Below are 25,000 nucleotides of genomic sequence, written 5' to 3'. Positions count from 1 at the left end.
TCTCTCTCTCTCTCTCTCTCTCTCTCTCTCTCTCTCTCTCACAACGCTCTTATCGCTAATCTCCTTGTCTCTTTGTATTCTTTATTTCTTTTTGTATTCCTTTATTTCTCGTGTTTTCTTTCTCTCTATTTTTGTCGTTCTTTTCTTGGCCTGCGCTTCAGTAAGTGTTTATGTTGTTGTTGTTTGCTCTTGTTTGTATTTTTTTTTATCTTTTTTTTTATTTTATTTACACCACGTGGGCTTTTCACGGGAATATTTGGGCTAAAGGGGATACTTTTTGGGGTACCTCCTATCTCAAAGCCCACCCGCTAGGAAACCCTTGGCCCGAGTGAGGAAGCCCAACCTACACTCGGACCGTGGACAGGATTCGAACCCGTGCGCTTGGAGACCCCTCGGACCCCAAAGCACGCATGGTTCCACTGTTCTATTCCTTCTCCTCCTCCTCCTCTTCTTCTTCTTCTTCTTCTTCTTCTTCTTCTTCTTCTTCTTCTTCTTCCTCCTCCTCCTCCTCCTCCTCCTCCTCCTCCTCCTCCTCCTCCTCCTCCTCCTCCTCCTGTTGCTTGGTCTTTCCTTTGTATTCCTTTGTATTCCTCTTCCTCCTCCTCCTCCTTACAGCCTACTTGTTTATCTTACCCTCCACAATCTCTCTCTCTCTCTCTCTCTCTCTCTCTCTCTCTCTCTCTCTCTCTCTCTCTCTCTCTCTCTCTCTCTCTCTCCATTACTTAGCAGTCTATATAAAGAGGTTAAGTGAAGCCTAAATCAGGTTTGTTTATCTTGGGTCGAGCAAGAAGACAATTATTCTCCCACTGATGTGAAAGCTATTTTGCTCCCTCTGTGTGTGTGTGTGTGTGTGTGTGTGTGTGTGTGTGTGTGTGTGTGTGTGTGTGTGTGTGGAATGCGCTAAACGGATTCCTGACTTCATGAGTTAACGAACGAGAGAGAGAGAGAGAGAGAGAGAGATTGACAAATAAAGAAGGAACGTGGTATCTCATTCTGTTTGTACTCTCTCTCTCTCTCTCTCTCTCTCTCTCTCTCTCTCTCTCTCTCTCTCTCTCTCTCGGATGTTTATCACATTATACAAATTTTCCTCCCGCCTTATCTCTTTCCGCCAAATTACTCCCTGGTGATTGGCCGCCGCTCCGCCAATGAGAGACGCGGAGGCAGCCACCAGCCAGCCAACCAGCGCTCGTCACTGTGATATGGACACGATTATTCTCCTGACGTAATTGCGATAATGACTGCAGGAGGAGGAGGAGGAGGAGGAGGAGGAGGAGGAGGAGGAGGAGGAGGAGGTTGTGTTGAAGAGGATTTCGCAGAGGAAGAGGAATAGGATAACGATGATAATGATGATAATGGTAGTAGTAGTAATAGTAGTAGTTGTAGTAGTGGTGGTGGTAGCAGTAGTAGTAGTAGTAGTAGTAGTAGTAGTAGTAGTGGTGGTTGTGTAGTAGTAGTAGTAGTAGTAGTAGTAGTAGTAGTAGTAGTATTTTTTTTTATAGAACAACTGCCACTACTACTATTTTTGCTGATACTACCTTTATTACTACCACTACTGATGAAAGAAAGAAGAAAAACACTTTTAAATCTACCACCACCACCACCACCACCACCACCACCACCACCACCACCACCACCACTACCACACCCCTGTCCAACAACAACAACAGTAACAATAACAACAACAATTCATCCATCTATCAACCATTCAATAAACAATCCACAACAAACGCACGCTCTCCCTCACACACCCCGGTATCCGAAGCCAACCAGCAGGAATGGCGGAGAGCGTATCGTGTCGTGTCGTGTCGTGAGGGTAGCGAAGTCACAGGGCGTTCCCACGGTGTCACAATGCCCTCTAGTACCGCGGTTGTTAATGTGTCGCCTTTAACTCCGCTTCGGTGTGTTGTATGTGTCTCTCTTTAAGGAGGTGTGAGTGTGCACGTCTTGACATTTATTACCCAGTGGTAGTCTTATCTTCTCGTGTGTGTGTGTGTGTGTGTGTGTGTGTGTGTGTGTGTGTGTGTGTGTGTGTGTGTGTGTGTGTGTTCGATTTTACTTCCTCGTGTCTCGTTGTTTCCTTCGTGTTAATTTTTTTCTTTCGTTTTTCGTTCGTCTCAGTTGCTTTCCTTTCCGTTCATTCATTTGTACGCCTATTCAGTTTAACTCTTAATCTTTGTGAGGAAGAAGAGGAGAATCGAACTCTCTCTCTCTCTCTCTCTCTCTCTCTCTCTCTCTCTCTCTCTCTCTCTCTCTCTCTCTCTCTCTCTCTCTCCATAATAATATTCACTGTTGTTCCATCTCTTTTTCTCTTTCTCTTGCGTTTCGTCCCCCATCATATTCACAGCGCTTAATAATATCATCTCATTTAAATTTTTACTTAAACCTTATTACCTGGAAGCCGATTAAGGGAAATGCTTCTCGTGTGTTGATTTGATATAAGATGTAGTTCATGGTAAGAAATGTGATAGGAGGATGAAAATTCTGGATATATCATGTTAGTTTTGACCATCACTAGTATGGGAGGATGAAGGAAGACGAGCAGGAAGACGATGACGAGGGAAAAGAAGAAAAAAAAGAAGACTATGTATGAAATAAAGAAGATTTCAGACTATATGAAATAATTTAAAAAGTAAAGAAAGAGAAAAGATTAAAATAAATATGAAGAAGATTCCAGACTAGAAAAAAAGATCGAATAATAAAAAAAAGGAAAAGAGAAAAAATTAAAATAAAAAAATAAAAACATGAAAAAAATGTTGAAAAAGAAAAAGAGGAAAATAAAAATAAAGATACCAGACTTAAAAACATGGAAAAATATAAAAGAAGGAAATAAGAGGAAAATAATGTGGAGGGAAACTTGGTCATCTTCCATCTTTAATTAGCAAAGTGTCTTCGCAACCACACGTAGAGACCAGAAGGCACGTGATTGGTTGGTTGTCTGAAGAAGCGACCAATCACCGCCGAGGGTTTGCGTGGCCGTCACCTGTGTACGTGAGAGAGAGAGAGAGAGAGAGAGAGAGAGAGAGAGAGAGATTCATTGTATTTACTTTTCATGTTTTTCCCCTCTCTCATTTTCCTTTCATCGTATTTTTCTTCCTCTTTTCCTTCCTTTTAATTAACTTTTCTCTTTTATTCTTTCTCTCTTTCTCTATTACTTTCCTTCTCGATTTTTCTTCCCTTCTTCGTATCTTTCTTTTTCATTTTTTTCTCATTTTCCTTCCTCGTTCCAAGTTTTTCTTTTTCTTTTTCTCACTTTTTCTTCTTTTTCCTAGTTTTTATATTCTTCTTTTCACTTCGTATTTTCTTTCCTTTTTCTTCCTCTTCCCTTGTTCGTATAATCCTTCTTTCCATCAATTTTCCTTCCATTTGTATACACTTCTTCTTTCCTTTATCTACCTCTTCTCTTTGACCTTTTCTCCTTTTCTCTTTATATTCTTCCATCTTCCCTTTTATTTTTCTTCTTCCTTTCATTTTCTCTCTTCTCTTTAACCCCTTCTGTATCATGACGCGTTTTCATATTCATTCTTGTTACTATCTGGTAATTTGATACAGCTTCAGAAACTTTATGTGGGTGATTGAAAGAGTGAAGACTGGCCATTAATCTTCTGAACTCCATCGATCCTTCCTAATGTCAATAAAACTGTCTAATCCCACCCAAAACTCAAGGTAAAAAATGCGTTCCAGTACTGAAGGGGTTCATATCGTTGCTTCTCCATCTTTCTCCATTTATCTGTCTATATCCATCTATCTCCTTCTCTCTTCTCTCCTTTTATTATCTTTCGCTTTATGTTTTATCTTTCACTTCTCTCTTTGGTGCCTTCCTTCACTCTTTCCCTCCTTCCCTCCTTCCCTCCTTTTCTCCTTCCCTTCTTCCTTTCTCGTATTTCCCTCAACGCTTTGGTCTCACTTTCCTCCTTTTTTGCATTTACCAACAAGGAAACTGAAGTAAAGATGAAAGTGAAAGGCGAAACTTCAATGTAATGAAATTCTGAACAACGCCTGCTAACTCCCTGCTTGCTGAGAGAGAGAGAGAGAGAGAGAGAGAGAGAGAGAGAGAGAGAGAGAGAGAGAAAGAGAGAGAGAGAGAAAGAGACAAACACAATAACATGACCCTGAACTAATTTCTTTTCACTCACACACATTTTTCTTATAATTTTTCATACTTTTTCTCATTCTTGCATTCAGAGAGAGAGAGAGAGAGAGAGAGAGATAACTCCCATCATGTTTACAATTTAAGAGTAAAGAGGATTTCAATGTTCGCTCCCTGTTCTCCTGTTCTTGCTTGTGTTATTATTTTCTTTCAATAATTTGCCTGTTTTTTTATATTTTTATCTACGTTTCTCCCAGTTTATCTTCTGACTCTGTGACCTTTCCTCCCTCTCTTCGTTTTCCTCCCTTTCTTTATTTGCCTTGCCTTTCAACACTTTTAGGTTACCATTTCTTTTCTACCGGTTTTTAGTGCACTAGAGAGAGAGAGAGAGAGAGAGAGAGAGAGAGAGAGAGAGAGGTATTATCTCTGCTTTTAATACGTTTCCTGCTGCGGATATTAATTAATTTTGCAGAAGTACGTCAGCAGGTGTTGCTAGCTGTGTGTGTGTGTGTAATTCATTGTTTGATCTGCTGCAGTCTCTGACGAGACAGCCAGACGTTACCCTACGGAACGAGCTCAGAGCTCATTATTTCCGATCTTCGGATAGGCCTGAGACCAGGCACACACCACACACCGGGACAACAAGGTCACAACTCCTCGATTTACATCCCGTACCTACTCACTGCTAGGTGAACAGCACCTACACGTGAAAGGAGACACACCCAAATATCTCCACCCGGCCGGGGAATCGAACCCCGGTCCTCTGGTTTGTGAAGCCAGCGCTCTAACCACTGAGCTACTGGGCCGTGTGTGTGTGTGTGTGTGTGTGTGTGTGTGTGTGTGTGTGTGTGCTAGCATGCATGCGTCTGGGCGTGTAAATGTGCCGAAGCATTGTTTACAGGGTAACAAAACAAGAAGTGGCAATACACAAACAAACACACACACACACACACACACACACACACACACACACACACACACACACACACACACACACACACACACACACACACACACACACACACACACACAGAACAAGGACCCACCAGGTAACAGCAATTGTGTAGAATCTAGTAATCATTAACAGTAGATTCACGTTTCTTGCTCCTCCTCCTCCTCCTCCTCCTCCTCCTCCTCCTCCTCCTCCTCCTCCTCCTCCTCCTCCTCCTCCATCATCAAGTCCGCTTCCAAATCGTCCTACGTATTGTGATCTCCTGTATACAAGAGACATCATGTGTGTGTGTGTGTGTGTGTGTGTGTGTGTGTGTGTGTGTGTGTGTGTGTGTGTGCGCCATTCACCTGTGATTTAGAGGTTTATTTACAAGTATGTTCAGGTGCATCCAAACTGGTAATTAAAACATCACCTGGCGAGAGAGAGAGAGAGAGAGAGAGAGAGAGAGAGAGAGAGAGAGAGAGAGAGAGAGAGAGATAATGAGATGGCTCTTCAACAATAGTAAGAGGTGGAGGTGAAAGGAGAGAGGGGTGAGAGAGAAAGAAAGAGAAGAAAGTGTACGTGTCTCAGTAGCTACATTAGAGAGAGAGAGAGAGAGAGAGAGAGAGAGAGAGAGAGAGAGAGAAATAATTCTGGTAGTTTTGGATCACTTAATTGATGCAACAAATCGCTTGAGGCATCGATGAATATTCTCTCTCTCTCTCTCTCTCTCTCTCTCTCTCTCTCTCTCTCTCTCTCTCTCTCTCTCTCTCGTTCCTTCTTTATCACTCTTCTATCTCCTTTTTTCTTCTTCTCCCTCTCTTCCATCATCTTCCCTATCATTTTTCCCCCTCGCTTATCTCTCTCCCCTCGACCCTCACTCCCCTCTTTGTTATCTTCCCCTCTCCTCCCCTCTCCTCCCTGACCTTCATCCCTCTTTCCCCTCTCTAAAGTCCTAAGAACACAATACGTTAAACACACATTCTCTCTCTCTCTCTCTCTCTCTCTCTCTCTCTCTCTCTCTCTCTCTCTCTCTCTCTCTGTCCTTTTCTTTTATATAAACTAGGTACATAATGTTTTGTAATCTTCTTCTTCTTCTTCTTCTTCTTCTTCTTCTTCTTCTTCTTCTTCTTCTTCTTCTTCTTCTTCTCCTCCTCCTCCTCCTCCTCCTCCTCCTCCTCCTCCTCCTCCTCCTCCACGTTGCAACATTTATATCTTCTAAATAACCTTGTGTGTGTGTGTGTGTGTGTGTGTGTGTGTGTGTGTGTGTGTGCGTCGGCTTCATTCTCCTTCTGGCCGCGCATTGCATCAGTTTTGGCGGAAAAAAAAAGAAAGAATTGAAAGAAAAGAAAAGATATTCCATTCTTCGCTTTGTGGTTTTTGTCAAGGAGCGAAAAGATGCCTGGTGAATTTAATGCGTGTCTGTCCTGTCTGTCTGTCTGTCTGTCTGTCTGTCTGTCTGTCTGTCTGTCTGTCTGTCTGTCTGTTGCTCTTGTTGTTATTGTTTTAGTTTTTATTTTTATTGTTTCTTCGTTTTCTTTATCTTTTGGTTCAGGTTTTTCTTTCACTTTTTTTTTCAGCGTGGAGTGAACTGCAGAATTTAGGGAAGGCAGAGAGAGAGAGAGAGAGAGAGAGAGAGAGAGAGAGAGAGAGAGAGAGAGAGAGAGAGAGAGAAAGAAACGTGCTGGATACAAATATGATTCTCTCTCTCTCTCTCTCTCTCTCTCTCTCTCTCTCTCTCTCTCTCTCTCAGAGGGAAATATTTACACTAATCCATACAAACACCGTAAAGGCAACGGTACCTTGAAAGAGAGAGAGAGAGAGAGAGAGAGAGAGAGAGAGAGAGAGAGAGAGTAGTAGTGATTGCTACACTCCACTCCTCTCACTTCTCCCTTCCTAGCACCATCGTCCTTCTCTACCCATCTGTCCTCTCTCTCCCTCTCGCTCTCCTCTCCCTCTCCCTCTCTCCGGCTCTCAGCGTGACTGTTATTGTTTGGAAGGTGAGGCAGAGAGAGTGGGTGATTGAGAGAGTGTTGAGAGAGTTAGTGAAAGATTGACTGACTTGCTGTTTGAGAGAGAGAGAGAGAGAGAGAGAGAGAGAGAGAGAGAGAGAGAGAGTTGAAGATAGCACAAACGTAGATTTCACTTCCTCTCCCTTATTTTTTTATGTCCTTGGTTTTATTGACGTGTGTGTGTGTGTGTGTGTGTGTGTGTGTGTGTGTGTGTGTGTGTGTGTGTGTGTGTGTGTCCTGTTACTTCATCATTTTCTTCCTGTACGTCATTATTTTTTCTCTTATGAATGCTGATGTAAAGGTGTGTACATAATGTCTTCCTCCTCTTCCTCTTCCTCTTCTTCCTCCTCTTTCTCCTCTTTCTCCTCCTCCACATGCAATTCCTGCTTCTCATAATCTGTCATGCGAAATAGGATGAAAGCTTCCACACATGCTCTCAGTTCATTAACGAATAATAAGTGCACATGTATCGAAATCACTTAGAATGTCAGATTAATGCACTCAAGTCACACCTGAAGACATCCGGACGCAAATTTTGACAGACATATGTTGGAAATGCACAGACACACGTTGGAAATGGACAGACACACGTTAGAAATGGACAGACACACGTTGGAAATTAACAGACACACGTTTGAAATTAACAGACACACGTTGGAAAGGGACAGACACACGTTGGAAATTAACAGACACACGTTGGAAATTAACAGACACACGTTGGAAAGGGACAGACATATGTTGGAAATTAACGGACACACGTTGGAAATGGACAGACGCACGTTGGAAAGGGACAGACACACGTTTGAAATTAACAGACACACGTTGGAAATGGACAGACACACGTTGAAAATGGAGCTGAAGTATTAGGAAAGCAGACATTATTATATTTTCTCAACTTAAAAACGATTGATAGTTTAGAGGCTAGCTTAGATGAAACTAGTTTTTGTTAGCAGTTGTCTGGTGTTTGAGGATAAACCAGACATTATTACATTTTCTCACCTTAAAAAAACGATTGATTTTTAGAGGCTAGCTTAGAAGAAAGGAATTTTATAAGCACGTTTCTGGTGTTTGAAGATAAAAGCAGACATTATTACCTTTCCTCACCTTAAAAACGATTGGGAGTTTAGAGGCTAGCTTAGAAGAAAGGAGTTTTTTAGCACATGTCTGGTGTTTGAGGATAAAAGCATCTTGGTAACAGTTGATGAGTAATAAGGAGGAAGTTTTGTCTCCATGTCAAGGTTGCAGTGTGGCATGTGTTGCTCTTAAGGTATAGTAAGCAAAGTCTCTTATCCGCTTTTCATTATTAAATCTCCACGTGTTGGGTTCCCTCACGGTGTATCCCAGCTTATCGAGGATGTGAAAGGAGAGGTGGAGGGGAAGCCTTGATCTCTTCTGTCCTGTCTTTCCACACGTTAGATACCCTCATTATGAAGCTGAATAATCTCACGTCTTATGTTCTTTTCCTCCTCCTCCTCCTCCTCCTCCTCTCGTCAGCAGGAGACCACCACGAGTCCCTTCCTTGCATCACTTACCACGAGAACCGAAAAGATGCTTCTCCGCCAAACAAGCTCGTTTGTGGCGTTCTTACGAATTATTTCAATGCCTCCACACACTTCTACATCACTTCTGTTCCTCTTACTATCACCCTCCTCCTCCTCCTCCTCCTCCTCCTCCTCCTCCTCCTCCTCCTCCTCCTCCTCCTCCTCCTCGTCGCGCACACTCGTCCTCCACTCGCCGCAGCGGGATGGGGCGGAATCATGTCGAGTAAAGGATACATTTTTACGTTAAAGACACGGCGAAAATATTCCAAAACACTCTTCACTTTTTCCCGCTCCTTCAAATTCTCTCTCTCTCTCTCTCTCTCTCTCTCTCTCTCTCTCTCTCTCTCTCTCTCTCTCTCTCTCTCTGATCGAAAACAAAATGTATGAAAAATATTATGATGGACACCTTGACTAAACACAAACAAGGCCGGAGGGAACGACCGGGGAGTGAAAGTGTCTACCCAGCAGGAATTAAGAAAAAAACGAGAAAAATAACCAATAAATGACTGGCTATTGTGTTGGCGGGGGTGAAATTATACAAGACGAGGTTTGAAAATGGGAGACACTTACCATATTTCCCTTAGTCTTTTAAAATCACCCAGAGAGAGAGAGAGAGAGAGAGAGAGAGAGAGAGAGACGCTGAGAAGGTTCCAAAATGTTTCGCTCAAATTAGCGCAAAGTGATTCGTTCAGTGACAGTAATGGTGAAAGAGAACAAGGTATTGAGTTGATCCTTACCTGGAGGGAGGAACTGATAGAGGAGGAGGAGGAGGAGGAGGAGGAGGAGGAGGAGGAGTGGAAAGATGTAAGGAAGATGGAGGAAAAGTGAGGGTAGGAAGATGAGAAGTTGGAGAGAAAAGTTGAGGTATTGAGGTAAAAATGTGAGATGGAAACAGGTGAGAGAGAGAGAGAGAGAGAGAGAGAGAGAGAGAGAGAGAGAGAGAGAAATAAGCAATCACACTTACCTGTTGCTCTGTAATGTTGGTCATGGCTGGCGAGGCTTCGGAGCTTCTTTTAAGGGTTCAGGAGTGTGTTCGAAGGTTCAACACATATTATATTAGACACACTTACACGAACAGAACACTAATTTTTTCCTTTCTTTTCTATATTTTTCGTATTTTCTGACACAGATTCTATAAACACAATTTCTTTTCCACTTGTATTATTATTATTATTATTATTATTATTATTATTATCATTATTATTGATTTTTGTTCTTTTTTATTTTATTTCCACTACGTCACATACAAGAACGATGTGTACAATCATTTTTTTTTACATTTATTTATTTTTCACAAGCATTTCTCCTAGTGGTACATTTTTTACATAGATTTATTTTCCACTATTCACTTTCTTTTATTTCACTTTCCACTACCAATTGTTTCATGTTCCTTCACTTCCTTGCTTGGTATTGTCTAGTCACTCGTCATTTTTCATTTATACAACAGTTTTGATCTTATTTTTTTTTCTTTTAAACCTTTCCTTCCATCGCAATGTTCTTTAAAAAGTATTGGTTTGTTTTCTTTCCATTTTAGTCTCGTGTGTGTGTGTGTGTGTGTGTGTGTGTGTGTGTGTGTGTGTGTGTGTGTGTGTGTGTGTGTGTGTGTGTGTGTTCCCTTTTTTTTCCTTCACTGCCTTAGGAATGTTTCTGTTCCTTCAGGTCGTCATGGTGATTCATAATATATAACATTTTTCCCCTTTCAATTTTTTTTCATCTATCTTTCCTTTATCTTTTATTTCTCAAGCCTTCGAGCAATTTGGAAGAAACAGCAAAGTCTTATATCTTAAATTCTTAACTCCAGTGCAATTTCTCTCTCTCTCTCTCTCTCTCTCTCTCTCTCTCTCTCTCTCTCAGGGGGTAGACGTCCCTTCTTGGTGTTCTGGAGTCACGTGTAGGGCGGTGGCAAGTAGGGGCGGGGTTTGGGGGCTTCCTGTGGTGCTGGAGTGGGGACTGTATGCGCATGACGATCGCCTTTTGTTTCTTGTTCTCATTGTCATGGCCGCCGTTAATGCTCGTGTTGATATTTTTGTTGTCTTTTTACCTCTTTTCTTTTTATCTGTGTTTTTCCTGCGTGTTGTCTTGTGTTCACCTCCTTTCCTTTTCTTTTTTCGTCATTTTCTTTTCCTTTCACTTTCTGTTTTTTTTTTATTTCCCATCGTCTTTATTTTCTCTTCTTTGTGTGGCTTCAAGTTGTTTACAGGTCACTACTTCTCCTCCTCCTCCTCCTTCTCCTCCTCCTCTCTTCTTTCCTCTTCCTCTTTCTCTCCTTCCTCCTTCTCTTTCTCTTCCCTCCTCCTCCACCTCCTTCTCCTCCTCTTCCCCCTCCTGCTTGTCCTCCTTTCTTACTTTCTTCGTTGACTAAAAAGTTTCATTGTTTTTGTCTCACGAAGTTGAATCTCTGTGTTTTGGCATCATGTCCTCCTCCTTCTCCTCATGTTCTTTTGTCTGAGGTTTTATGTCCCTTGCCGCCTCAGTTTTTATCTTTACTTCATCTTGTGTCTATGTGAATTCAGTGGTCTATGATTATAATGTCCGTGTGTGCGTGTGTAGTGAGAGCTGACTAGTTCTCCTTCACTCAGTTAGTTGTTCACATTTGATTTTTTTTCTCTCTTTCCTCTTCACTCTCACTTGAATAGTTGGCTTACGCACTTTAGGTCAGAAAAAAGTGTGTGTGTGTGTGTGTGTGTGTGTGTGTGTATGAGAGAGAGACAGAAAATAATAATACAAAAGTAACAACCAGTTTCTACGCTTCTAAGTTTTTTCTTGCCTTATTCTTCCTTTTTATAACATTTCTTTCTTTTTTTTCAGAGCTTCGTCCTTCTAAGCTTTTTTATTATCTGTCTTACTATTCTTCTTCTATTAACTGGTATGTAGTCTTTATTTATCTATTTTCACCACTTAGTAATGCTGCTGACTGGTGCTGCCTGTGACCTTGCTTGACCTAGCTCGCTCAGGTCACCTTGTGGAACTTCTTAATGGGGTTTGGTCTGCTTTGTTTACATTCGCTGGTGGAAGCAGTGGTGGTGGTGGTGGTGGTGGTGATCCTGTTGCAAGGAAGAGAGAACGTTGTTAGCTTACCAAATGGGTAGAGAGAGAGAGAGAGAGAGAGAGAGAGAGAGAGAGAGAGAGAGAGAGAGAGAGAGAGAGAGAGAGAGAGAGAGAGATTTGAAGTCGTGGTTTTTCATATTTTTAGGTGAGATGCGTAGAGAAAATTAAAGATACAGAGAAAAGGAGCAAGTGAATTAGAGGTAACTACACATAAATCCACACGTAATACACATTTACATAGAGGGAAGGACACATTTCCATCCCGGCATACGTCCTAACCATTTTTCACACGTGACTAAATCGTGCAAAAGATTCCATTTTCATTCCATTGTGACGCAAAAAACCTCGTCTCTCCATACCAAACCTTGCTCCATTTTTTTTTCCTAACTAAACTTTCCAATACGTGTGCAACAAACGCCCGGAATACCTCTGCTAGAAAATAAAAGTAAAAAATACAAATCAAAAATACTCGTTTTTTTAATCTCTTGGTATACAAATTCAATCCTTCCATTTAAAAGCTGCTGCGATCATCCGAAAGCCAAAATGGAAGTCAGCAATACTCGTAATTTTCACCAGGATACCAGAAATCGTGTTTTAATCTCCCGTTTGAAAGTGACAGTCGTCGTGTTGGGACCAGAAGGCAAATCTTTCCTGTAGCAATGCCCGGCAGGTAAAATAACAAGTCCAGCAGAGAGGTTAACAGAAAGGTGAGGTGCATAATGAAACAGGTGTTGAATAGATTAACAGGTGCACTACAGGGACTTCCAATGTAATGTGTTCAACCTCTGTGTGTTTTAACTGTTCATTGTGTGTTCCTTTGTTTTTTTTGGGTTCTGTTGTGCTTTTATTGTGCTCCTAGATATTTGGTGTATTTAACCCCTTCTGTACTGGAACGCATTACTACATTGAGTTTTGGGTATAATTAAGACGATTTTATTGACATTAGGAAGGGTCTATGGAAGTCAGAAGATTAACAGCCCCAATTTTCCTTATTTAAATCCCTACATGAGTTTCTGAAGCTGTATAAATAAATAGTCACCAGAATGAATAGGAAAATTAATCATACTACTGAAGGGTTAATGTTTCTACGCGCTTTTTTTTTTTTTTGTTTATTCTCTTTTGCAATCGAAGAATTAAAGATACACTTGCTTATGTATTGAAATATGCCACAAAACGCAAGATTTAACAAAGGTGTATCTTTTAAACCCAATAAAAGATTAACTTACGTAAGAGTAATGAAAAATGGACGTATTTGAATCTGTGCAGTCTGTTCACGTTGTGCTTTTGAATCGATGAAGAGAAAAAGAAAAACCTTCCTCTTGTATTGAAATAACCAACAAAAGACGACCCTAAACACTAACTAAACCCTAATGAGCCTTTTTTTTTCATATTTTTGTTGTCCTTGGTCAGTCTCCTCTCTTGTATTTAAAAAAAAAGACTTACTATGACCCTAAACACTAACTAGAAACTCTGTCCACGGTCCGAGTGTAGGCTGGGCTTCCTCACTCGGGGTAACGGTTTCCTAGTGGGTGGGGTTTGAGATAGGAGGTACCCCGAAAAAGTATCCCCTTTAGCCCATAAATTCCCGTGAAAAGCCCACATGGTATAAAAAAAACAACATATCAAACACAACACTAACAGAATGAAACACGTACATCGAAGTAAACATTAAAGAAACAGAGACACTGAAAAGAGGAAAAGAAAAAGGAAAGAGAAAGCAACAGTTCTCGAGGGATTGATAGTAAAAATAGTTCACATGTACTGGAAGGGAAAGAAGAAAGCTGGGGTCTGTGGTTCTGATGCTTCAAAAGTGCCTCTCTTAGGGTTCGTGACTCGCTTCGACTCCTGTTTCGCTCCACGAGGCGCCTTCACTCTCACTGTTTTCATTTAATCCTCTTGATCTCTTCCACCACTCTCCTCTTTCCTTTACTTTTTGGGAACACGTTTCGCTCTCTCTCTCTCTCTCTCTCTCTCTCTCTCTCTCTCTCTCTCTCTATGCAAGTTCGTTCCATACAACAAGGAATGATTACTTAAAAGACAACCGCAGTATCCCATTTTCTGCGCAACATATCAAAGAAAACGTAAAGCCGGTAGTAGAAAAAGGGGTGACTCAAGAGATTACCTTCTTGTGCTTGTATTACCTTTGATTGTGGGGAGAAAGGAGAAAAAAATAAGAATGGACCTTAGAGAGAGAGAGAGAGAGAGAGAGAGAGAGAGAGAGAGAGAGAGAGAGAGAGAGAGAGAGATTTCTACTCCTGTTTCTTTAAGATTGATGAGGGTAAGGGAAAGGAAGAAGGAGAGGAAAAAACAGGTAGTGGAGGGTAGGAAGAAAGAAATGAAAGGAAACATAAAATGCTGAGAGAGAAAACAGAGGAAAGGGAGGGAGGTGATAAAATGCGAGGAGAGAAAAATACAAAAGAGAGAGAGAGAGAGAGAGAGAGAGAGAGAGAGAGAGAGAGAGAGAGGATTATGGCTGACTGGGTTTGTTTGTTTATTTTGTTTTACGTTGAATCCTCTCCCTTCATATCTTCTCCCTTCCTTCCATATCTCCATTTATCACCCTTTATCTGTATGCCCCTTTCTCTGTCTCTTCGTTTGTTTATCTACCAGTTCATGTTGAGCCATATTTGTGTGTGCATTAAGTGATGTTGACCTTAGAATTGATGTCTTGCTATCTGTCTGTGTGTCTGTAGGTCTGTGTCCTTCAACAGACATTTATCTTTGCGCTGCGTTGGGTACTTCTCATGAGTTATTTGTCCTCGCGCCGGTACCCGCCTCATTACCCACCCGTGCCACACCGCCCTCACCTCGCTGCGACACTGTATTTTCGTATGTATCTTGGTATGTATCTGTCTGCCTGCCTGCTTGTCTGTCTGTTTGTCTGATTGCATGCACAGTCTGTAGTGCGAGGTGTTGTCACAGCTGCCACGGTCTGGCACGCTGGGGGCGCCTGGCAGCGACGCGCCACCATGGCACTCCCACTCCCTTCTGCTGGCTGGTGAGTGGTGAGGCGTGGCGCTGTGATCGGCTGTGCATATTTTCAGCTACGGTATTTCATCACTGTAGGGAGACTGTAACTGTACAATGTATTTCCTCATTTAAAATGAATTCATATAAGTTGACTTCAAGAATGTGATGATGAACGTGTAAGCGAAGCCCAGCATGGCGTCAGTCACCAACTGCTGCGAGGTGGCGTGCCAAACACACTTGTGTATGTCCTGGTGTGTGTGATTTATTATTGCTTATTAATGTGAATCAATAATGTAATAATTCTAAAGTTATAAAAATATCATAAGAAAAAATATGATGATACAACGCCCGTATTCAGAAACGCCTTCCCCGTCTCACTACGACGGTTTTCCAAGGCCACACAGATAACTGACCGGCTTTTCAAGACAGTTTCTCTTATTAATAAAACTAGAGATCTTACTAATCTATTTAAAGAACTATAAGAAAATACTCTTAAAAAACACGAGTATCTTCAATAGAGCCTTTGGAAAGCAGTGACGGTGAGACTTAGCCGGTGAGTGTTTTTCTTACTTACGTCACCACCAAGAGATTTGTGTCGCTTTCTTTTTTTCCCAATAAATAAAGGATTTGTGCACCTTAAGAATATTCATTTTCAGTCATCTTGTTTAAACCTTTTCTTTCATTCGGAATGATTATCTGTTCGATGAGGAGCAGTAGGTTGGTGGTGGCCGCGCCTCGCCATTACTGGTGGGACACGCTGGACGACAGAGTGACTTCCCTATCAAAGAGTTCCGGCGAAGCGTTGGGAATAAATCGTTACCAGCATGCCAGAGTGATGTGTTTCCGTGTTTTCAATCAAATGTGACTGGAAATCCCGCAGTGGTCCCGTGTAAATAACCAATAAGACACGGTGAAGGAACGGTCACACTGCTGGACGGTGACCTTGCCTTGCCGTCTGTAGTTCCGTCTCCACCTGTCTGTATCTATCTGCATGTGCATTTGTCTATCTATCTATCTCGCTAACTAATCATACTCCTATCAACGTCTAATCTCTATCTATCTCTCAGTCTATATCTGTCTACATATCAATGACAGTGACCATTTGTTCATTTGATTATGTTTACTTATCACCATCTGTGTGTGTGTCTGCCCATTGCTCTATCTATCAGTCTCCCTCCGCCACCGTTGTACCTGCTCCGCGCCTCACCTCATAAACATACCTGCAATTAACTCCCTTTCGCTCGCTCCATATTTCCACACTTTCCCCGCCGCCCTTCCTGCTCTTCATTAATCTGGTGGAAGCATTCACGATTCCAACTTCAAGTGATGTTTTATATCCGCATTTATCCACCAGTTCCTCGGTGTCTGTCTGTCTGTGTGTCTTCCTTCATGCCCTTGTGTTCACCTTCCTGTTTGTCTTTTGTCTGTCTGTCTGTCTGTTTGTGTTTTCATCGTGTGATTCTTAAACTGCGTACGTAATTTTTAGTTCAAGCTTCATACTGTTTCATTTTCTTTAATTGTTTTGTATTTTGTTTTGTCTTTATTTTTCTTTTTTTATTATTTTCTTACTTTTTCATCAATTTCATGCCTTGTTTTCTGTTATATTGCCTTCTATCACATCATTTATACTTGTTCCCCCCCCTCCCCTCTCTCTCTCTCTCTCTCTCTCTCTCTCTCTCTCTCTCTCTCTCTCTCTCTCTCTCTCTCTCTCTCTCTCTCTCGTCCTTCCTTCATTTTCCTTTGTATTATGTAAGTTATCTCCTTTCCACGTATATCATAATGACCCTCGTGTGTGTGTGTGTGTGTGTGTGTGTGTGTGTGTGTGTGTGTGTGTGTGTGTGTGTGTGTGTGTGTGTTACTTAAAGCATTACTCTCCTTTCTTTTTTCCATGAGTTTGGGAAGCAAAGAGTAAGTTAAGTTGATTTGAAGTTCAGATTACACTTTCCTCGAAGCTTCCTAAACGCATTGCTGTTCCTCGTCCTCTTCTCGTCTTCCACTTTCTCATTTTCCTACTTCCTTCATCTCTTCGAAGCTCACTCTACTCCTCCTCCTCCTCCTCCTCCTCCTTCGTATTAGCCTTCAGGTGCTTAATAAGTCCCTCACTTTTACCTTCCCTGGTTATAAGTTGCCGCCATTTGAGACATGGGCACAAAATACGTAAAATCGAGACGAACATCTTTCCTACCTCATTTCACGCTCCTGTAATGAGTTTCCGCCGTGCTATGCTCCCTAAACAGTCTCTACGGTTATATTATACTCCCTACACGCCAAGATATGTGTTATGCTCCTTACAAGACTCAAGTGTGTGTGATATGCTCCCTAAAGAGTCTCTAGGGTTATATTATGCTCCCTAAACAGCCAAAATATATGTGTTATGCTCCTTACAAGAACCAAGTGTGTGCAATGCTCCTTAAAGAGTCTCTACGGTTATATTCCTACACGCCAAGATATGTGTTATGCTCCATACAAGACTCAAATATGTGTGATATGCTTCCTAAAGAGTCTCTACGGTTATATTATACTCCCTACACGCCAAGATATGAGTTATGCTCCTTACAAGACTCAAGTGTGTGTGATATGCTCCCTAAAAGACCTCTACGGTTATATTATGCTCCCTACACGGCAAGATATGTGTTATGCTCCTTACAAGATCCAAGGGTGTGTGATATGCTCCCTTAAATATCCTAATTATTATATTATGCTCCCTACACAGCCAAGATATATGTGTTATGTTCCTTACAAGACCCAAGAGAGTGTGCTATGCTCCATAAAGAGTCTCTACGGTTACGTTATGCTCCCTACACGGTGTGTTATGCTCCCTGCACGGCTTTACGAGGTATTTTATGCTCCCTACAGTGCCTAGTATTTGCGTTATGCTCCTTACTTGGCTTGGTATATGCGTTATGCTCCCTAAACATGATGGGTGAATGCACTATGCTCTTCATAGGCCAGGCTAAGTGTGCCATGCTCCGTGCAGTGATATATTTGGTGAATTATGCTCCCTGTAACAGATGCCACGCTCTGGAGCATCCCTGTTGTGTTAGACGCCTTCAGAGGCTAATCAAAGTATTTATATGCTCTCTGCAGGCCATCGGAGAAGAGTGCCACGCTCCCTGCTTGGATCACCTCAGTACCACCAGTCCATTAGATAAAGCCACGCTCCCTCTCCCTCTCCCTCTCCCTCTCTCCCTAGTGCTTCACGCTCCGCAGGGACACACCGACAACACATAATGCCACTGAGTCTGTGCATGTTTCCTCCCCCGGACACAATTATCCTCCTCCTCCTCCTCCTCCTCCTCCTCCTCCTCCTCCTCCTCCTCCTGCATCATATGGCTATTTTCATTACGCTTTTCTTTGAAGATTGCCGGGTGATATATATCCTCTCTCTCTCTCTCTCTCTCTCTCTCTCTCTCTCTCTCTCTCTCTCTCTCTCTCTCTCTCTCTCTCTCTCTCATGCAAACGTACTTTAGTGATTTATACGGCCATGAGAGAGAGAGAGAGAGAGAGAGAGAGAGAGAGAGATTGTTTGAAGTTCTACGTAAGCAGTGAAGTGCCTTTCAACTCTCTTACAAACACCTGTACGTCTTACACACACACACACACACACACACACGAGGGGGTAAGGTAAGAGACTATGGATTGGTATGCTGTATGTATAGACTGGAGAATTGAGAGAGAGCGGTGAGAGGGGAGAGGGGGGAGAGTGAGGGAGGAGGCTGAGGCTGACAAGGGGATGACTGGGTGTATAGATGAGGAAATGAGGAGGTGAGGAGGTGAAGGGAAGGAGGTTAGCTTGGGCGGCTTCCCGGTGAGTCAGAGGGCCAGATGGTGATGGTGGCGATGGTGGTGGTGGTGGTGATGGTGGCGAGGCAATACCTGTCCTCTCTCTCACCTGGAGTTGCTAGTAATCACCAGGTCTGTGGGTGTGCCTCTCTCTCCTCCACTCACCTGTAGCGCTCCACCATTTCTGAATTTCCACGTCACTTACTCCTGTTACATGTTATTTCTCTGGTATTCACACGCTGCACCTTCATTTCACACCTGTAACTCTCTGCTGCTTCTGTGTTTTTACTTCACTTACTCGTATTCTCACGCTCCACATTCATTTCACACCTGTAACGCTCTGGTATGTCTGTGTTCTCACGTCACTTACTCCTGTTACATGTTATTTCACTCTTATTCTCACGCTATGCCTTCTTTTCACACCTGTAACGCTCTGGTATGTCTGTGTTCTCACGTCACTTACTCTTATTAGGTGTGAATTGCCTCGCATTCTCTTGAGGTTTAATACAAGTAGGTTTTATTTATACTGGGTTTATTCTACATGCCTTTCTGTGTTACCGTCACTTATGTTACATGTGAATTGTCTCGTATTCACATATTACTCCTTTATTTCTCAGGCTAAATACAAATAGGTTCTCGTTATACTGCTTTATACTGGGTTTCTGTGTTCATTTTCTGTTCCATATGAATTCTCTCGTATTCAAATATTACGGCTTAGTTTCTCCTCACATTTTAATACAGGTAACTAACTATGCTTCATACAGGGACTGCCACGTGAAGGCTTAGTGACTGACAGCTTCCTTTACGTCCTTGAGTGTCAATGGTGGGTGGTACAAAGCTAGAGGGTGATCTCAAAGCCTCACTAAGATTATTGAGGTGTGATCGAGTTCGTGATTAATTCTGGCCCTGCGGTTATTTCTTACATTCAGGTGAGTCTCCTAATCCTGCGTAGTCACTTACAAATGTCACGCTGTCATGTGCACGTCTAGGAACTGACTATGCATTTCTTATTAATCTGCATTTATATCCTGTTTTTTTACCTATATTTTTTTCTGACCTTTGATATTTACCGATAGATTGGGTATATTTGGTTTATCCTTCTGCATTTTTTCACCAAAGGATTATGCATAACATCCATGAATCTCTTCGCCTTTTTACCATTTGTCTGTATATTTCTCTTTTTTTTTTATCAATGAATGATTTTCCTATGAATCATCTGGTATTACGGTCCCATTTATTTTGTGTGAATATTTTTCCTATCGCTGTCCTTTCCAAACAAAATTCACCGGTACAAAGATTTACTGACATTTGGCCGCTATTAGAGGCAATAAATCATTACCTGATATGTAACCCACTGGCGTTATTACTAGTGTCGACACACGGGCAGCCATAAACACACACCAATCACGAGGTTACACAAGGCACGCGTGGAGCCTCAGCCGGCAGCTCCTTGCATCCCTGGACTTTGCACCCTTCGTAAAAACTGGCTTTGAATCCCTGCCCGGGTGGATACAATTCGTGCTTGGCTCCCTCCACGCCACACAAGTACTCCCTGTTGAGCCGGCGGTGGAGGCGCGGGACATTAGCGGATGAGTCTTGTCTTGTGTCCCAGCAGCCTCGCCAGACCGGCCTGACTGCCGCCACCAGATGATCTGACCTTCGGCAGTGCCCTCAGAATAGTTCATGGGGAAAGTAAATGTAATGGACAAGAGATAATGTCCCTAGGAATGTAAATGTCTCGGTAGTCTCATTAAGACTTTCAGAGGTCACAGACAAGATAAGGCAAGTTAGTTCTCATGGGTGTTTTTCAAACTGATGGCTCAGAAACATGAAACGTCCCAAAAGCCTCTTTTGTTTTTACTAGCGATGTGAGGCCGTGTAAACCACTGATGACTTCCATTAGAAGTTATTAAACTCCCATTAGAACCATGAAAACATTCATGAAAAATGGAATCACCCGCTAGAGCCTGTTAAACTAATACTGTCATTACAAAAACATTGAAAACACACAAAAACCTTCCATTGCATTCTGTTAAACTTTCACTACAGACTACAAACCACCGTGAAGAAAACTGCATTCACAATCACTGAGACACGTTAAACCACCAATATAAATACAAACACATCCTTTGAAAGCCGCCAGACACGCTGCGCTGTAGGCTTCTAAACGCTGGGCGAGACGTGGCGCCTAAACGTTTGAGAATGCGGACGGTACGAGTCTCCGGGCGGGGCTCTCAAGGCCGTCTAGTACAGTCACCAGAATCAAGGTTGTTGAAGGTCTCTGGGTGCAATAAGGAAGTCAAACACACACCCTCGCCACACCAGTACCCACAGCCTTCAGTAATGTGTTGTCAGTAGCACCACCATCATCATCATCATCAGGGTTTCAAGGCAGGATTGTGTAAAGATCGTCCCCATTCGTCTTTGTTATGTCTGTCCACTGAAGGGCGACTCAGCTACATTCCTTGGAGCTTAACCCTAAACACTATCATATCCCCTTACCAATTTGTCTTATCCCTTACACTTAGCTGGCTTGAGTCTATGTTGTTCGGGTCTGCAAGAGTGTTTTCATGGTTGTGTGAGTTTAATATTCTGCATCATCGTGAACAAGAAAGAAAACGTCATGAAAATATTGCTAATTATTTCTGTAAGCTTTGAAAATGTGTTGTTAGGAATGTTATCATTATTCATTTATAGGATTTCACTGCCAGATCCTCTCTCTCTCTCTCTCTCTCTCTCTCTCTCTCTCTCTCTCTCTCTCTCTCTCTCTCTCTCTCTCTCTCTGAAAAGCTAAAACACACATACTTTATTACTCAGATTAAATAAAATAAGCTTCTTTGGCTACTTATTACCACATTAAAGTCTCTGTTTTCTAATACACAGGAATGTTCGTTGGTCTCAATATATTCTTTTCACCACATTTAAATATTCTCTTTTCTTTGTCTATTGTGTTGTAATGTTCATATTATTAAAACTTTTCATTTCTCTCATTTTCATTTTCATTTATTTATTTGTATCTTTTGAACATATTTCAGTCTCCCCTCTGGTAAATGTAATGTACAGTTGACAACCTTCGTACCGTTTCTCTTCCTTTGCTACATTCACCCTTGTGTTCTAAAAAATGTGGCATCGTATAAAGCACCCAACGTTTTCCATGGCGACGCGTGCAACAAGTTGAGGGCGAGAGGAGCTGAGTCGTGAGGGAAACGGTCACAGGGAGTCGCCAACACGCTCACAACTTTTGCTCTTTCCTAACTATATTACTTGCTTCATACTTTATTTTTTGCCTCTTGTTAAGGTCCGTGTATTTTTTTTTTTTCAGTACATGTATAAGACATTTTCATAAAAAGTAGTTTGAAGTTACGTTCTTTTCTTTAGTAACAGTTTTTTTTTTCTATCTTGGTTTCTGCTATATTGATTATTTTCGCTATTTACTTCGTTTCTTCGTATTATTTTCTTATTTGTTCACATTTTTTTCCATCTTCCATTTGTTTTACCTTTATTTTGACAGTGTATTCTCGTTTTCCCCGTACGTCCATTGACAACAATAGTTAACAACATAGGTGGCTAATTACACGAGAGAGGACTCCAGTAACATGCTGAAACCTGAAACCAGTCAGTCCATTTGCATAGTTTGAAACTGAATATTTTTCCAACTATTTTTGATATCAATGTATGTATAATTGTTCCCACAGCATCCCTGGCCGCGGTGCTGTGAGCTGTCTGTGGCCTCTCGCTCTGCCCCCGCTTTGCTGTAAGGTATGTAATAAATTTGACGTAAGCTTAAGTTTCAGGGTCAGAAATCAAGATAATACAAGAAATAATGAGTTCAAGTTTGACAAAGTAAGATTTAAAAAAAGATAGAAAGGCATTGATTTTCAAACAGAATGGTGGATCAGAGCTTTTGAAAGATTGGATGTATTATGAATGATGGTGATAAATGGCAATAAGTAGGTATGCGTGATACGAGAAGACCAGGAGTGCCACGTGCAAGCCTGACGCCTCTGTGCAGCCTTCCAGTTCCGGTGCACGGCCGCTACACGCACCGTGGACTGAGTAAGCACTAACAAAAATACTTCTTGTACCTAGCAATATATTACAAACTGGACAAACAGAAGACCTAATTATTAGACTCGAAAATTTATGAATGTATGTAAATGAAATAATTGAATGTGTGACACCAATATGTCTGTTCACTGTGAAACTAACTCCGACTAACCAGAATTTTGTTTTAATGAAAATATAAATCTTACTAGTGATTAATTTTCATCAAGGGCAAAGTGACTTAAAAAAAAAATTGTCAAAAATCTATAAAACTATCTCGTGCAAAAAATACCAGTGTGTGTGTGTGTGTGTGTGTGTGTGTGTGTGTGTGTGTGTGTGTGTGTGTGTGTGTGTGTGTGTGTGTGTGTGTGTGTGTGTGTGTGTGTCCGCGCACGTGTAGATAGACAGTCAAACAATTTTGTCATTATATAACAGTAACATATCCGTGAGTTCGCTGCTTCAAGGAGTGGCACTGCTGCAAGTAACTCGCCAGCCGCCTCAGGTGCCACGTGTGCGCGGTGCGTGCCAGGGAGCGTCAGGGGACTGCTTATTTACCCCACCCTGCCGCCACGAGGCAGGGACATGACACTTGTATGTACAGGGAATATCAAAAATAGTCACACACACACACACACACACACACACACACACACACACACACACACACACACACACACACACACACACACACACACCACGCTGGTTAATGTTAGGCAATAATGTTTTAATGACTTTAATTACGATAATTGCAAAATATTCAATAACCTGCCGCAGTGAAATAATTCCTGCTTTGCTTATACAAATCGGGAATAAGCAAGTCAGAAGTTTTCATAACTTCATTTATTCCATAACAATGTTTAGTCTGGTTTTCGTCATTATTTGTCATTTCCATTATTTCTCCCCTCGTCACCCACTGATTAGCGTGACATTTACTCCAATCATCTCTTTTCCCTTCCCCTCTGTCTCATCTCATTAGCACCATACTGGCTCTACAACGTGTCCATTGTTCACTATATCTCTTCTATTCTCGGCAGTTCTAATAAAATCGTTCCTTTCTCCCCTCCTCTCATTAACTCATTAGCATAAAATTCACTCAGACTTTCATAACTTCCTAGGCGTGTGTTTCATCTCCCTATTCTTACAGCAGCCATATCATATATGTATATTTTTCTTCCTCTCTCATCTGCTCATTAACATAGCATTAGCATAGCATCAAACATTATTATCCTTTTTCTCATGCCTCTTTCTCACTTATGCGCTCAACGCTCTCGCCAAAAATCTTATTTACGAGTTCTCATTAAATTTTCACTTTCCTTATGTAATATACATCCTCTTCTCACATGTCATTTCATTTATACATCCCGTCAAGACCTAAAAATCTGCCTTTATTCTCCCTTGATTCACTCATTAACATACCATTCCTTGTGTACCAGGATTATTAACATTTATTTTTGGCTGTATCTCATTTGCGTCTATTATTGTACTTGGCAGAACCTTACCCTGTATCTCACCAACACTACCTCTCATAACAATTACCACACTTTTCTAACCACTGATCCCACTCACAACTATTCCTTCACCTCCCCATTAATTAAAAAAAACCTTACCTCATTTTCTTTCATCACCCACTAACACTACATTTTCTATCAACACTTAACGGAACCTTAACCCATGTTCTCTCAACACTGCCTTACCATACACCCTCCCCACCCACCCACCATCCCTCCAACCCTCACCTGTTTCCTTCCCACACCTAACGAAGCCATCGATAAAAGCATACACCTGGGGCCTTGACGGGGTACCACTGGGGGAATATTAGAAGGACACCTGGGGAAATCTGGCTTAAGTAACTCGCCGGGGTAACTGTGACGCCTTTAAGTTTATGCCTCCTTACCGCCAACGCTCACACTCTCAAGCTTGGCGAGGCGGCGATTAGCAACGAGGCGCGGGGCAACCTGGCGTGAGGCTCAAAGGTGACGAGATAATGGCGCGTGTTGACTTACAGAGAGAGTGAGGTGAGGTGAGGAGAGAGAGAGAGAGAGAGAGAGAGAGAGAGAGAGAGAGAGAGAGAGAGAGAGAGAGAGAGAGAGAAAGTCATACGATAGAGGGTCAATTTTTCCTCAAGAGAGATAGGTATTTGTTTTATTAACTTGAGAGAGAGAGAGAGAGAGAGAGAGAGAGAGAGAGAGAGAGAGAGAGAGATACAGTCATACGAAGCAGAACTATTTTTTTTCACGAGATACACAGACAGACAGACAAAGAGAAAGAAGCTAGCGTAATTTAATAAAAAAAGACGAACGAAGGAAAAAAAAATCCACCGGAATGTCGATACAAGAGCGGGACTTGGCGATATAAAATGGTGCAGGTTCGCTCACCAGGCGCCGCACAGTGATCCAGGCGAGCGGGCGAACCTTCCGGCTTGACGCGGCCCGAGCGGAAATGGAACTAATGTGCCTTTGTTTCGGCGGGGTTTCGAACTGTCCCGAGCAGTGCTTCAGTAAAAAAATCATATGCCATTCCTCTGTGCTCTCTCTCTCTCTCTCTCTCTCTCGTATGCAAATGGCATTAATGTGAAATGTATTGT

General features: G+C 42.0%; 1 protein-coding gene across 1 annotated transcript in view; it reads right to left on the bottom strand.

Moving 5' to 3' along the window:
• Positions 1-25,000, bottom strand: part of LOC123503230 (dopamine receptor 1-like) — a 228,307-nt gene that overhangs the window by 177,334 nt on the left and 25,973 nt on the right. The window contains 1 exon segment of the mRNA XM_045252794.1: positions 9,536-11,615. Coding sequence (XP_045108729.1) covers positions 9,536-9,559 — 24 coding nt within the window. The 5' untranslated portion in view covers positions 9,560-11,615.

The sequence above is a fragment of the Portunus trituberculatus genome, chromosome 13 (assembly GCF_017591435.1).
Source record: "Portunus trituberculatus isolate SZX2019 chromosome 13, ASM1759143v1, whole genome shotgun sequence".
Classification (NCBI taxonomy): domain Eukaryota; kingdom Metazoa; phylum Arthropoda; class Malacostraca; order Decapoda; family Portunidae; genus Portunus; species Portunus trituberculatus.
This window is presented reverse-complemented; position numbering and strand designations above follow the sequence as displayed.